Raw genomic sequence first — 16,192 nt, forward strand, 5'->3', positions numbered from 1 at the left:
GCATGCAAGCCCTCAGATAAAAGTGAAAGCCACCAGAGTGTAGCTACACAGAATCATTCTGGACCCTGGCATCACCTGGAATCTGGACTGCTGCCACAAAATCTCCTGCCTGCGCCACTAACTAAAGAGTCATCTACCAATATGGCTCTGCCTAATGTTACCCTTCCCCGATTAGAGCCAGGCTCGGCGCTATAGCCCTGTCTGATATTGCTGCTTAACCTTGATATGTCATTCCCTGACAGCACCCAGGGTGTACCTGTTTTGAAACGGTTGGCCATAAGGGTCACTAGCACTCCATGTCTATTTCACTTCTTCGTGGCCACCCACATTATCTCTTCCAGGACCTTGGGTGTGACAACCTCGCCATACATCTTGTCCAAGGAGCTCTCATTCTCCCAGATGGCCATCCAACTGCAGCCCCAGTTTCCTAACACAGACTTTATGATGCTACACCTGGACACAATTCCCACTGGTGTAGTCATCAGGGACAACAGCAGTTTGCTTGACTTCCCACATTCCTGCTTTGACTGCAGATTGGAATGTGTTCAGGGAAGTGACCACAAGCCTCGATAAATATAGAGATGCTGTGACATCATATGTCAGCTTTTGTGAGGACAGTTGCATTCCCACTAGGACCAGAGGTCAGGTTCAACAATGACAAGCCCTGGTTTACAGCAGCTCAGACAGCTCCGCGGGGTGGGAGATTGCAACCTTCACGTGGTCCGCCCTGTTTCAACGAATGCAATCAACCTGGCGTGCACAATCAAATAAGATCAAATAGAACAAGTTGTCTAACAACCTTAGGCTGTGCACGCCATACGCAAGAAGAAGACAGCTCCGCCAGTCCAAAAATGAGGCCTACAGGAGCAGGGATGCAGACCTCTATAGGCAGGCCAAGTACAAGTTGAGAAGAGGAATCCAAGGAAAGGTACTCTGTGAAGTTGAGGAGCAGGTTCTCAGCTAATGACTATTCTTCAGTGTGGAAAGGCTTGCAAGAAATCACCAGCTACGAGGAAAACCCCCCATTCCTTGGACAATCGTCAGCTGACCAACAACCTGAACGAGTTCTACTGCAGGTTCGATAGACCGAAACATAACCCCGGTATCTACTGTATTTTGTGTTGTTACTTGCGAGCAAAGCACCAAGGCAAATTCCTTGTATGTATACATACAAATTGGCTATATTTAAGAGGGAGTTAGATGTGGCCCTCAGGTATGGTGAGAAGGCAGGTACAGGATACCGAGTTGGATGATCAGCCATGATCATATTGAATGGCGGTGCAGGCTCGAAGGGCCGAATGGCCTACTCCTGCACCTATTTTCTATGTTTCTATACTTGGCTAATAAAATTCAATTCAATTCGACAGGAGCATTGTACCAACATATCTGCCATTACCAATGCAACTAAACCAAGACAGAGAGAGAAGTAAAAAAAGTCTCACAAGAGCAAACTATAACTTATCCTCCTATCTGCCTCTGATAGCTTTCTTGCTTCGGTGTCCGCGCCAACGTCTTTTAACAAAGACCTGCACTTGACCTCAACACAGCACTTAACACCCGCCAAATACTCGCACTTGAGCTACACAGCCTTGCTTTCAACACAGCCTTGCTTTCAACATAGTCGTTCCCAATACGCTGCTCCACAACACATTGCCTGGTTTTATTAGCTACCCAATCAGTCAATTTGGACGCTTCATCTAATCAGTGGGCTTGCTGCTCAAAGCTGCCATGCCAATGACTTGTACTATCAAGAAGCCACATCCTGCTGTTAATTCCACCAAACAAATTCCATATTACCATCCACTGTATTTATATCACTAATCAGAACTGCTCCAATTCCTTTCTTGATCAACAAAACTATCTCACCTCTTTTGCCTTTTCCCCCAAACTCCTATTTTCCTGTGGTATGATTGTGACACCATCTACCATTGGCCTGATCTCATTGCCATTAGCCTGACCTCACGCTTGAGGTCCCTAATATCCACCTGCCTGATACTATGACCCACATGCTAGGCCTCTCTTCCAAAGACATATGACCCACCATACCCTTCTTTTCTCTCCATCACTCCACAATTATATAAAGAGAACCAGGTTTATGCTGGCCTTGTTTTATTGCACATAACAGTTTGGGCTTTGTGCACCATATAATTTAGCAGTAGTAGGTCCTCACACAAAATACTGACCAGTCAGAGTCATACAGTGTAGAAACAGGCCCATCTGCTCAACTTGCCCATACCGACCAACATATCCCATTTACACTAGCTCCACCCACGAGTTTGGCTCATATCCCTCTAAGCATATCCTATCCATGTGCCTGTCTAAATGTTTCTTAAACATAGCTATGCCTTAACTACCTCCTCCAGCAGCTCGTTCCATATACCCACCATGCTTTGTGTAAAAAAGTTAAGTTCCTATTAAATCTTTCCCCCTTCACCTTAAACCCATGTCCTCTGGTTTTCGATTCCCTTACTCTGGGCAAGAAATTATGCGTTTACCCGATCTGTTTCTCCCAACACCTTGTACTTCTACAAGTTCACCCCTCGTCCTGCTGCACTCCAAGGAATAGAGTCCTAGCCTGCTCAACCACTTCATGTATCTCAGGCCCTTGTGTCCTGGCAACATGCATGTAAATTTTCACTGCACCAGCGTAATACTTTTAATGCCCCTTTTGTAGAACTGCAAAATTGCTAGGCGAATGTGTCTTAACAATTTCTCATTTTAATTGGTGACATGAACGGTTACAAAAAAAAAAATCACATCAGTGTTTGTTGGTGACATCCGCAAGACAAATTTACAATGTGTTCAATATTTTCTATTAATGTTTAAATGGGAAAAACTGTCAATATTTTGTCACATGTTGTGAACCTTAACTCAAGACCATACAGATTACAATCATAATATACTTTCAAAAACTGCTGAATTTGCTCAAATTGATTTCTCATGTCCAAACTTGGTTTAAACAAAGTGCATTTCAACATTTGAATATCAATTGAATTTACGTATAAAATCTTGGATGACATTTTGTGGACCTCAAGACCAAAAACCCTGGAATTAACATTACCAAAGGTAATTTTGCAATCAAAACATGTATAATTATGGACATAAAACATGCTCTCCTTTAGCTTCTGAACAGAAAATTTGCCAAACTCTTTTCACGCTTTTAACTTTGTCATAAAGAGGGTGGTGGGTATATGGAAGAAGCTGCTGGAGGAAATACTTGAGGCAGGTTCAACAAAAACAATTAAGACCTTTGGAAAGGTTTAGAAGGGCATGGACCAAACACGGCAGATAGACTAGGAGTAGATGGGGCATCTAGGTTGACATGGGCAGGGCCTAAGGGCCGGTTTCTATGCCGTATGACTTTGACTCTAACTGAGGTTACTTGAAAGAAAGTCCAAGGAAAAGTGCAAAAGCTTTACTCGATTGCCTTATTTAAAAATAAATTTTAATTTAGAATTATAAAAAGACTAATTTCAAACAGAAAAAATAACATTTCTAAAAGTCAGAAGCATACAGTACAGCACCGAAACAGGCCCTTCGGCCCAACTCCTCCATACTGACCAAGCTAGACCTATTTGTCTGCATCTAGCCCATATCCATCCAAACCTTTCCTCTCCATATCACTGTCCAAATAGCTTTTAAATATTATTTTGCACCTGCCTCAACTATTTCCTCTGGCAGCTCGTTCCATATAGAATATTCCCCTCATGATTTTATACACTACTAGAATATCACCTCAGCCTCCTGCCCTCCAAGGAAGAAAGTACTGGCCTGCCCAACCTCCCCATATAGCTTAGGCCCTCGAGTCCTGGCAACATTCTCATAAATCTTCTCTGCACTTTTTCCAACCTAATGCCATATTTTCTAAAAGAAGGTAACCAAAACTGAGCATAAGATAGCAATGTTACAAAATTTTGAGATTAAAAAAATCAAATTATCCTTATCTGTAAATTATCTCATCAGATAATGCATAAAAAGAAGTTTAATTTGACACCTAATTCACTTTCATATCTTCAGTATTAAAAAGGTTATGGCCATTTTCATACTCGGAAATTAGCATCTTGTTCCCTATTGCTTTTCCATTAAAAAGCTGAGATCGAGGACAGTCAAAAGCCCATAACTTTCTTACAAATTAAGAGAACTGAAATAAATGTTCAGTTATTGTAGATTGAAGCATTCTGAAACAAATATGAAACAATCTTACTTAGGTGACTTGAAATTAAAGCATATAATTAGTCAGTTACCTAATTGTAGCTAATTACAAAATTCAATTACTAGATCTAAACATCTATCAATTTCTTAAGAATAGATTAACATTTTTAAATAGCCTAAGTGTCCAAATAACATTCACACAAGAAATCCCAATACAACATAATTTTTAAATATAATTGACATGGATTTATAGGCCAAATGGAAAGAATTTAATGTTTAATACCTGTAAATTAATGGCCATTAAATCAGCTTGCGAGTGTGTTTTTCTGGAACGCGACCATTTGGAACGTTGCGGTTGTGGTGAATTTAAACCCCATGTCGGCAGGAAAAATACTGCCGGTTCGTATGGGGGAAAAAAAAATCACTGTTTCGCCACGTAAAATGTGAATTAAAGGCATCTTAAGGAGCACTTTTATACATAAAATAAACGGCTTTCATTTACCTGTCCCGTACCTGAAATCCGTCCCCGTTGTCGGCTTTAGAAGCTGATTTTAAAATTACTCCAGCGCTGAACTTGTCGGGCGATTAAAAAAAAAATAATACACAGAACGCCCGTCGGAACGATTCTTCAGCAAAAGCTTGCACTCCAACGAAATATAATCCAGGACAAGGTAGGAGAAACCCGTGTTTTTAACCCCGCCGCCCCCCCCCCCCCCCCCAAAGGCGCCAAAATCGCGCACATGGCCAGAGGCAGAATTGCAGCGCCGCTGAAGGTAAGTATTGTAACATACCTACATAAGACTCCAAATGCAGCCTCAGTAATGTCTTGCACAATTTAAGTATAACATCCCAACTGCCAAACTCTATTCCTAAGTGATGCAGGCCAGTATGCCAAAGGTTTTCTTCATCACCTTCACTGTGACATCACTTTCAGGGAACCAAGTACATGTGTTCCTAGGTCCTTCTCCCCAACATTCCCCAAGACCTACAGTCCCTTTGCAGTAGTCAAACTGCAGGACATGCAAAAAAGTATTCTTAATAACATTTTATTTTGTAAAATTAATGGAAATCTAATAAATTATTACCGTGAAAACTATTTACAAGAAAATTGATGTTGATTTAATCTTGTTTTCCATGAGACTGAGTATTTGAAATATGTAGTATGTGTACCTTTATTGTTCCAAATAATAGCTCACAGCTAAACTTAATGGTGTCGTTTTTAAAATCTGAAACTTACCTGGAGATGGAACATGGCTTGTGGAGATCAAGATCCCTTTCAGATAAAAATTGTTGAGAGTAGTATTCTGAATAAAGAGATACCAAAATTTTATAAACCAAGCTGAATTTATACACGGTCAGATTTGAGCAAAAAGGATAATTCTTTAAGGCCAGTGACATTATTCTGAAAAGGCACTTTAGAAAACACAGTTTGACTTACAATTTGAGTTTAGTGTGTTAAATATATTAACTATTTTTTGTTGAGAAATCCAAAACATAAATCCAAACAGACTATTCAAACTACTTTTTATAATTAGTCTGGAGACATGAAATGTCACCCAGTTCACCCATTCATGTCTATGTTTGGTGTAATCTGCAGTTCCTTCCTACTCATTTATACTTATCCACTGATCCATTAGATTTTGTGTATTAAGCGATTACAGACCAGATTACTGTGCGGGCTCCCATTCAGGGACGTGCAGGGCATTCTCATTTAGATTTAAGGTGTATAACAACACATTAGGGAGAAAGTACTTTATTTCTGATTCTTTTTAATAAATTCTATTGTCTCACCAATGTGCTTTACTCAAAGTCAAGCAAGTTAGAGTATAATGAAAGAGCCTTTTCCGAAAGAAAGCATTCAGCTAAAACATGCAAAATTCAGGTACAAGTACATTTAATACACTTAACTCACCACAACAAACTGAAAAGTCAGCATGGTCCAATTATCTGTCAATTGAAGGGATGCATGATCACTGCTACAGTTTCCACTAACAGTTACTTGGTGGGGATCAATGTTAAAAACATTTGTTGTTATCTGCAAAACAAAAATCAGCATTCCACGTTGAAACATTATTTCTAAAATAATGAACTAAATATTATATTACAAGGGTTTAAAATTAAAATGTCAGTGGATACATGTACAAATTGTGTGAAATAAGTTCTTCTGAACTTATTTCTAATGTCTGTTGAGAATCATTGCTTGATTGTTTCTGAATTAATGTTGTTTAAACTTTCAGCCATAAAGCAATATAAAAAGATTCAGAAAGGCAAGTTTTCAGCCTCAAGGTAACGTTGAAGGACTGCAACAACCAGATTCACATTCCATACTAATGCACATAATCAAACACAACTTCATCAGTCAGACTATTGAGATACTATGTTACAGATGTACAAGATGTTGACGAGGCCAAATTTTGATTATTGAGTTCAGTTTTGGTCACCTATTTTAAGCTGGAAGGAGTAGAGAAGATTTTCAAAGATGTTGCCAGGAGGCAAGGGCCTGAGCTGTGAGGAAACATTGGGGAGGCTAGGTCCTTTGCCTTAGACCAGGGGCTTCCAAACTTTTCAGCATGAGGGCCACATTATATATTTGGCACATTTTTGCAGGTCGTAGGAAAAAATAAAGAAATGTTAGTTTTATAAATTTAATGAACTCAAAAGAGAACTTAAGTAAATTAAATAAAAGAAATTCAAAACTAAACTTATAGCCATCAATCAAGGTTGACCAACAAAATCATAAATGTTTATGCAACCACAATAATAGGAAGGATGGAACTGCTTTTTTAAATTTTGACAGTGGTTGCGCTGCCGACTAGGGTCAGGCCCCGTGTGAGTGGTGAGGAGATCCTTCAGTTCTCGCTGTAAACACAACCCTCCTGAAGTTCAGTCTACCCAAGGGGGGTTCGCCTTGGGAATCACAACAGGCGCTTCTGCTTCGGGCAGCTGAAGCCAGCCCTGTGCGTGTGGCATGTGTGTCTGTGTATTGAGGTGTAAGACACCGAAGGCAACAGCGGTTGCGGGATTTGCATGGCAGCCGGAAGGTTGCTATCAATCACTCGCTTCTCCAGGCGGGAGTCTCCGGCTTCTCCGGTTGGATCGGGGTGAGGTGGGGAAGGAGGGAAAATTTGTTTAAAAGAACTTCTTCACTTTCTCCTCCTTCTTGGGTTTCTGTCAGCTGCCACGACGATCCCCTAGCGGGACACTGGAGGCACAGCCCAGGGAAGGACAGACTTGGCACCAGCACAGACTCGACTCTATTCTGCTGCACACCGCACCAAAAGCGAGCGCCTCCTTCCACCGATCTTTAACCCCTGCCGCCCCAGAGTTCCTTCTAGCGCTTTGGAGTTGATAAGATGTGGCCCGCCATCCACTCAGACATGGGTTTGGGCCCCTCTGCAGAACAAGGTTGCCGACCCCTGACCAACGGCAAACTGACGCGTAAGTTCCCGCGCTGCCACAGAACCCACTAAATAGCCCGCCGCACGGAACATGTTAAGAGCTTGCAGCGGGCCGGATGTGGCCCGCGGACCATAGTTTGGAGACACCTGCTTTAGAGCATAGGAGGTTGAGGGGGAGGGGGGTCTTATGGAAGTATATTTTATACCCAGGGTAGGGGAATCAAGAACCAGAGAAAATAATGTAGAAACAAGGAATGGCAGATGCTAGTTTATACCAAAGATAAACACAAAGTGCTAGAGTAACTCAGTGGATCAGGCAGCAACTCAGGAGAAAAAAGGACCCATCCAACCCAAAACATCACCCTTCCTTTTTCTCCAGAGATGCTGTCTGATCCACTGAGTTACCACAGCAGTTTGTGTCTACCAGAGGACATAGGTTTAAGATAAGAGGGGAAAAATTTAATGTATTTCCGTCTGTTTAAAAATTAATGTATTTCCGTCTGTTTAAAAGTTTTGCTGGTCTTCCAATGTAAGGAAATGTTCACAAGTAAATGTTGCCAACTGGAACATTCCAAAATACAGCCACTGCAAAAGCTTTGTGGGGTAGGATCATAGTCTTGGATCCTGTCACCACTGGACAATAAGAGGCTAGATCTTGTTTAGTGGCACTTCAATTAAATCAATCTGACTGTCTATCTTATTTATGTCTCATATTCCATCAGGCCTCCCTGTAACCTTCACGGTCACTCTTCTTCACCTTGCCTACTTTTTATTAGCTGCTTAATTAGCCAATTTGAATGCTCCAACCAATCCACATGCCAACTTTAAGAGAAGAAATTGATGAGATATACAAATCATTAGACACAGGTGAGGTGCCGAATGACCAGGGGAGGGCTAATATTGTGTCTCTATTTAAGAAGGGCTCCAAGGAAAAGCCTGTGAACGATAAGCCAGTGAGCTTCACATTTGTGGTAGGAGATTACTAGAATATTCTGAGATAAGATATGTGTATTTGGATAGACAGGGGCTGATCAGGGATAGTCAGCATGGTTTTGTAGACTTTAGAGATATCGCAAAAATTTCTTATACTATTATCGGGCAGCGAATATTAAAAATGTAATTTATTGGTTGGATAATGCATGTCAACAGGTAGATTGGTTAGTAATGGGGAGAGAGAGGATTGCTTGCCTTTTAATATAGACGCCATCCTTCTATCCCCAATAAAGTTGTAGAACACAATATACGAGAAAAACCCGATTATTCATAGCACTTTACGAATTTGGAGACCAGTAAAATTCACTCTTAAATTAAGAAATCTATCTCTTCTTTCTGCAATAGCTAATAACCTGTCGTTCAAACCATGTATTATAGATAAAATGTTTATTTATTGGCGAAAGACTAGGAATTAAAAAGGTTGGAGATTTGTACGAAATGGGAAACCTTCTATCATTCCAGAAATTACAGTCGAAATACAGTCTGAAAGGTATTTGAAAACATATACCCATGAGTACCAAATTCTGTTGCCAGATATATTAGATGAAGGTATGAATAGAAACGCAAATAATCTAATATCATACTTGTACAATATCCTGCTAAATATAGAAGTTCCATCGTCAGACATAATTAGAAGAGAATGGGAAGACGAATTAAGTCTAAATATCTCCAAAGACAGATGGGAAAAATATCTCCTATACATAATTGTTGGATTAATGTTAGACATATTCTAATCCAATTTAAAATAATACGCAGACTATATTAGTCAAAAATTATTGTTTAAGAAGGAACTGCTGATGCTGGAAAATCGCAGGTACGCAAAAATGCTGGAGAAACTCAGCGGGTGCAGCAGCATCTATGGAGTGAAGAAAATAGGCAACGTTTCGGGCCGAAACCCTTCTTCTCAAAAACTAAACTGAATAGATTTTTCCAAATGTATCTCCTATCTGCGACAAATGTATTTCTCAAGAAGCAACTATAACATACTCCTTTGCCTCTTGCATAAAACTCCATAAATGTTGGAAAGGAATCTTTGAAATTTTCTCAAAATTATTAAAAAACTAAACTGGACCCCCATACAGAATTTATTATTTTCGGAATAGCAGGAGCATGCTCTGAGCTATCATAATATTTCAAAGACGTTTCCTTAATTATGGCCTGGTAATGGCAAAAAAAAACCCCACCATTCTTAAATTCTGGAAAAATGGGTCTACCCCAACTCTTAAAATGTGGATCACAAGCATGTCTGTGATGCTACATCTTGAAGATATGAGACTCGGCCTAGCAGGAAAATCAGTGCAATTTTCAAAGATATGGTCTCCTTTCATTGATTCACTATAGGTGAATGGTGCAACACAACTTCGGAATTAAACCGATTTACGGACAGGGTGATGGGTGTGGTGAGAAATGAAGCAGGTACATCAACACGTTTTTTAATTTTTTAAATTTTTTATTATTTTTCGTTTTTGTCTTATTTTTTTTTTAAGTTTTTACTTACTCACTCTTTGACTACACTCTTTGGTAGTTTAGGGGTTTACACATCCACTATTTCTTTCACTTTCTCTCTTTCTTGCGCTTTCTCTCTTTTTCTATTTCATTTTTGTCAAAATTACAATGGAAGATGTGCAATAAAAGTATTTTGTCATATGCCGCGGTTTATACTACTGTACACTGCTTCTAATAAAAATATTAATAAAAAAAATAAAAAAGAGATAGTGCAAAAATAGGCCCTACGGCCCACTGAGTCCGCGCCGTCAGCGTTCACCCCTTACACTAACACTATCCTGCATACAAGAGTTAATTTACAATTTTTAACGAAGCAAATTGACCTACAAACCTGTACGTCTTTGGACTGTGCTAGGAGACTGGAGCATCCGGAGAAAAAACATGCGGTCACAGGAAGAACATACATAACAACAGTACAGACAGCACCTGTGGTCAGGATTTAACCCGAGTCACTGCTGTTATAAAGCAGCAGCTCTACCGCTATGGCACTGCACCGCCCTGGTGTGGGAGATCATGTCTTACAAATCTGATTACGTTTTTTGAAGAATGTTCCAGTTGGCAACATTTGCTTGTGGACATTTCCTTACACAAATGAAGGAAACACCTTGTATGGAACAAGCTGCCAGAGGAGGTAGTTGAGGCAGGGACTATCCCAACTTAAAAAAACCAGCTAGGCAGGTATATGGATGCTCAGGTCTGCTCTGCACCCTTTCCAGCTTGACAACATTTTTCCGATAACATGGTGCCCAAATCTGAACACAATACTCTAAATGTGGACTCATCAATATCTTATTTAACTCCAACATGACCTCCTGACAGCCTTTTTGATCAACCTAGCTACCTGTGATGCCACTTTCAAGGAACTATGTACAGTGGCTTGCAAAAGTATTCATACCCCTTGAATCTTTCCACATTTTGTCACGTTACAACCACAAACGTAAATGTATCTTATTGGGATTTTATATGATAGACCAACACAAAGTGGTGCATAATTGTGAAGTGGAAGGAAAATGATATATGGTTTTCAAATTTTTTTACAAATAAAAAACTGAAAAGTGTGGCGTGCAAAATTATTCAGCCCCCTTTACTCTGATACCCCTAAATAAAATCCAGTTTCAACCAATTGCCTTCAGAAGTCACCTAATTAGTAAATAGAGTCCACTTGTGTGTAATCTAATCTCAGTATAAATACAGCTGTTCTGTGAAGGCCTCAGAGGTTTGTTAGAGAACATTAGTGAACAAACAGCATCATGAAGCCCAAGGAACACACCAGACAGGTCAGGGACAAAGTTGTGGAGAAGTTTAAAGCAGGGTTAGGTTATAAAAAAATATCCCAAGCTTTGAACATCTCACGGAGCACTGTTCAATCCATCATCCGAAAATGGAAAGAGTATGGCACAACTGCTAACCTACAAAGACATGGCCGTCCACCTAAACTGACAGGCCGGGCAAGGAGAGCATTGATCAGAGAAGCAGGCAAGAGGCCCATGGTAACCCTGGAGGAGCTGCATAGATCCACAGCTCGGGTGGGAGAATCTGTCCACAGGACAACTATTAGTCGTGCACTCCACAAATCGGACCTTTATGGAAGAGTGGCAAGAAGAAAGCCATTGTTGAAAAAAAGCCATAAGAAGTCCCGTTTGCAGTTTGCCACAAGCCATGTGGGGGACACAGCAAACATGTGGAGGAAGGTGCTCTGTTCAGATGAGACTAAAATGGAAGTTTTTGGCCTAAATGCAAAACGCTATGTGTGGCAGAAAACTAACAGTGCACATCACACTGAATACACCACCATCCCTTTTTTTTTTTTTTTTTATTTTTTTTTTATTAGAAGTACGGTAAATTACAATTCTACACAACACATATATCTTAATACATTTTTAGTACCGCTTCATTTTTTTTTTTTTTGAGCTTTAAGAAAAAGGTAGAAGTAAGGAAAGTAAAGAAAGTGCAAGAGAGTCGTGCAGTGCAAGAGTGTAAGGAAAAGAAAGCCCCTTAGGAAAGAAGTTAGAGAAGGAAGTAAAGTGAGAAAATAGACCCTAGAAAAGAGAGAAAGAGAAAATAGAAACAATCGCTCTATTATAACATTAAACTCCGCAGAAAGGGGACTACCAACCAAGTCTGTTTTTGTTATTTTACCTCCCGTTACCAGGTCCTGATTCCGCTTATTTATATATTTGTTTTTTTTAGATTACTATTGCACCTCATACTTGTAATAGGTCCAGAAACATAGACCACGTCTTTTGGAATTGGTCTGCTTTACCTGCTAGGAGGAATCTCATCTCTTCCAGATGTAATGTTTCAAACATATTTGATATCCACATTTTTATTGTTGGTGTCGGCGCATTTTTCCAGAGTTTAAGTATAAGCTTTTTTCCCATTATTAGCCCGTAATTAATTAAATTCTTCTGAAACACGTTTAATTCAGGGTTACCTTCCGATATTCCGAAGATAATCCATTCTGGTTTTGGTACCAGTTTTATATTGATCAATTTTGAAAAAATATCAAATATTTCATACCAGAATTTTTGGATTTTTGTACAAAAAACAAAAGAGTGCGCTATGGTAGCTTCTTGACATAGGCATTTATCACAGATTGGTGAAACATTAGGGAAGATTTTATTTAATTTAGTTTTTGAATAATATAATCTATGTAATGTTTTAAATTGGATGAGCGTATGTCGTACGTTGATCGAACATTTATGCACCTGTAGTAAATGATTATCCCAGGTCTCTTTTGAGATTTTTATAGCTAATTCTTGTTCCCAATCTTTTCTAATTCCATCTGTTGTGGGTATTTCTATGTTTAAAATGATATTATATAGGTACGATATTAAATTAGCTGATTCCGCCTTGGTCTTCATTGCTTCATCCAATAAGTCGGAAGACATATTATGATAGTCTTTTGTGTGTTTTTTCAGATAATCACAAATTTGAAGATATTTAAAATATTGGTTATTTTTCAAATTATATTTCAGTTGTAGTTGTTGAAATGATAGTAAATTCCCCAATTCATACAGATCTTCGAGCGTTTTAATTCCCATTCTTTCCCATTGTATAAATGATTTGTCTATGATTGATGGTTTAAACGATGGATTATTGACTATTGGTATTAAAAGAGATAGGTTTCTTAATTTTAAAGTCTGTTTTATTTGTTTCCATGTTCTTATTGTGTTATGTATAATTGGATTTTTATTATAATTTTTATTATTCAAATTTGTTGGTGAGAGGATGGTCGCTCCTATATTACTCGGGGAGCAGTCCCCTTTTTCCATTACCATCCAGTCCGCCTGCTGTGCAGAATTGTCCAGCAGGTGAATCATATTTTTAATATTTACTGCCCAGTTATAATACATAAAGTTAGGGAGCGCTAGACCCCCCAGCTCTTTTCGTTTATTAAGGTGTGCTATTTGTATTCTATGGGATTTATAATCCCATATAAAATTTGTAATGTCTGAGTCCAATTTTTTGAAAAACTTTTTTGGGAGGTATATAGGTATTGATTGAAATAGGTATAGAATTTGTGGTAAGAAAACCATTTTAATAGCATTTATTCTGCCTATTAAGGACATCGGAAGTGTTTTCCAGAATTTAATCAGATTATTCAATTTCTTGAGTAAAGGATTATAATTGGCTTTAAACATATCCTGGTAATTTCTAGTAATTTCAATTCCCAAATATTTGAATTTTTCTGTAGCTATTTTAAAGGGAAATTTCCGAAGCTGTGTTGAGTCTTTTGGTTTTATCGACATAATTTCACTTTTGTTCCAATTTATTCTATATCCTGAAAAGGATCCAAAGTCCTCAATTAAGTTTAATATGTTTGGTATACTAATTTGTGGTTTTGTGATGTACAGTAGTACATCATCGGCATATAGGGATATTTTATTCTTTGAGTATTTTGTATTATAACCATAAATATCCGGATGTGTTCTTATTTTTTCAGCAAGGGGTTCAATTACCAAAGCAAATAACAGCGGTGATAATGAGCATCCTTGTCTATTGCCCCTTGATAGTTCAAATTTCGAGGATAAAATATTATTAGTTAATATTCTAGCCGTAGGTTTGTTATATAATAGTTTTATCCATGCGATAAAGTTTTCTCCCAATTGGAATTTTTGCAATACTTTAATCATATAATCCCATTCTACTTGATCAAACGCTTTTTCTGCATCCAGTGAGATAATAGATAACTCTTGGTCGTGAGGTTTATGTGAGTGCATTATGTTAAGCAAACGTCTCAAATTATTGAATGAGTGTCTCTTAGGTATAAATCCTGTTTGATCTCCATTTATTAATCTACTAACGTACCTGCTTAATCTACTGGCTAGTGTTTTCGCTATTATTTTTTGATCCGTATTTAACAAAGCAATAGCTCTATATGAACCTGGTTCTTCTATGTTTTTATCTTTTTTAAGTATTAATGTGATCGTTGATTCTGCTAATGTTTCGGGTAAGCTTTGCTCTTTAAAAGCGTGTGTATACATCTCACGGAGCACTGTTCAATCCATCATCCGAAAATGGAAAGAGTATGGCACAACTGCTAACCTACAAAGACATGGCCGTCCACCTAAACTGACAGGCCGGGCAAGGAGAGCATTGATCAGAGAAGCAGGCAAGAGGCCCATGGTAACTCTGGAGGAGCTGCATAGATCCACAGCTCGGGTGGGAGAATCTGTCCACAGGACAACTATTAGTCGTGCACTCCACAAATCGGACCTTTATGGAAGAGTGGCAAGAAGAAAGCCATTGTTGAAAAAAAGCCATAAGAAGTCCCGTTTGCAGTTTGCCACAAGCCATGTGGGGGACACAGCAAACATGTGGAGGAAGGTGCTCTGTTCAGATGAGACTAAAATTGAAGTTTTTGGCCTAAATGCAAAACGCTATGTGTGGCGGAAAACTAACAGTGCACATCACACTGAATACACCATCCCCACTGTGAAACATGGTGGTGGCAGCATCATACTGTGGGGATGCTTTTCTTCAGCAGGGACAGGGAAGCTGGTCAGAGTTGATGGGAAGATGGATGGAGCCAAATACAGGGCAATCTTGGAAGAAAACCTGTTAAAGTCTGCAAAAGACTTGAGACTGGGGCAGAGGTTCACCTTCCAGCAGGACAATGACCCTAAACATACACCCAGAGCTACAATGGAATGGATTGGATCAAAGCATATTCATGTGTTAGAATGGCCCAGTCAAAGTCCAGACCTAAATCCAATTGACAATCTCTGGCAAGACTTGAAAATCGCTGTTCACAGATGATCTCCATCCAATCTGACTGAGCTTGAGCTATTTTGCACAGAAGAATGGGCAAAAATTTCAGTCTATAGATGTGCAAAGCTGGTAGAGACATACCCCAAAATACTTGCAGCTGTAATTGCAGCTAAAGGTGGTTCTACAAAATATTGCCTCAGGGGGGCTGAATACTTTTGCACGCCACACTTTTCAGTTTTTTATTTGAAAAAAAAATTGAAAACCATGTATCATTTTCCTTCCACTTCACAATTATGCACCACTTTGTGTTGGTCTATCACATAAAATCCCAATAAAATACATTTACGTTTGTGGTTGTAACGTGACAAAATGTGGAAAAGTTCAAGGGGTAAGAATACTTTTGCAAGCCACTGTACCTGCACACTTCGATCCCCATGCACAATACTCCCCAGAGCATTCCCATTCATTTATTTGGACCTGCCCATGTAAGACATCCCAAAATGCAGCACCTCACACTCCACTGTATTAAATTCTAACAATCATTCCCTCAGCCCACCTGCTGAAATGATCAATATCCTGCTGCAATTTTTGACAACCATCTTCACTATCTACAATAGAAACTGCTTTTGTGTCATCTGCAGACTTGCTAATCATGCCATGTACGTTCTCATCCATAACATTGATATAGATGACAAATTGCAATGGGCCCAGCACCGATCCACACCATTAGTCGCATGCTTCCAAATCCAAAAAACAACCTTCCGCCATCACCCTCTGCTTCCTTACATGAAGCCAATTTTCTAAACCATTCAGCTATCTCTCCTTGGACCACACGCGATCTAACCGTCCAAAGCAGCCTACCATGTGTAACCTTGTCGACTGCCTTGCTGAAATCCATAAATTCCACATTGAAAGTTCTGCCCTCATCA

General features: G+C 39.2%; 1 protein-coding gene across 1 annotated transcript in view; it reads right to left on the reverse strand.

Moving 5' to 3' along the window:
- The window catches only part of lamp1a (lysosomal associated membrane protein 1a), a 54,240-nt gene that overhangs the window by 10,755 nt on the left and 27,293 nt on the right, over window positions 1-16,192 (reverse strand). Inside the window, exons 6-7 of the mRNA XM_055644702.1 lie at window positions 6,065-6,187; window positions 5,390-5,456 (exon numbers count right to left, since the gene is read on the reverse strand). Coding sequence (XP_055500677.1) covers window positions 5,390-5,456; window positions 6,065-6,187 — 190 coding nt within the window. The remainder of the gene's footprint in view (window positions 1-5,389; window positions 5,457-6,064; window positions 6,188-16,192) is intronic.

The sequence above is a fragment of the Leucoraja erinacea genome, chromosome 13 (genome assembly GCF_028641065.1).
Source record: "Leucoraja erinacea ecotype New England chromosome 13, Leri_hhj_1, whole genome shotgun sequence".
Classification (NCBI taxonomy): Eukaryota; Metazoa; Chordata; class Chondrichthyes; order Rajiformes; family Rajidae; genus Leucoraja; species Leucoraja erinaceus.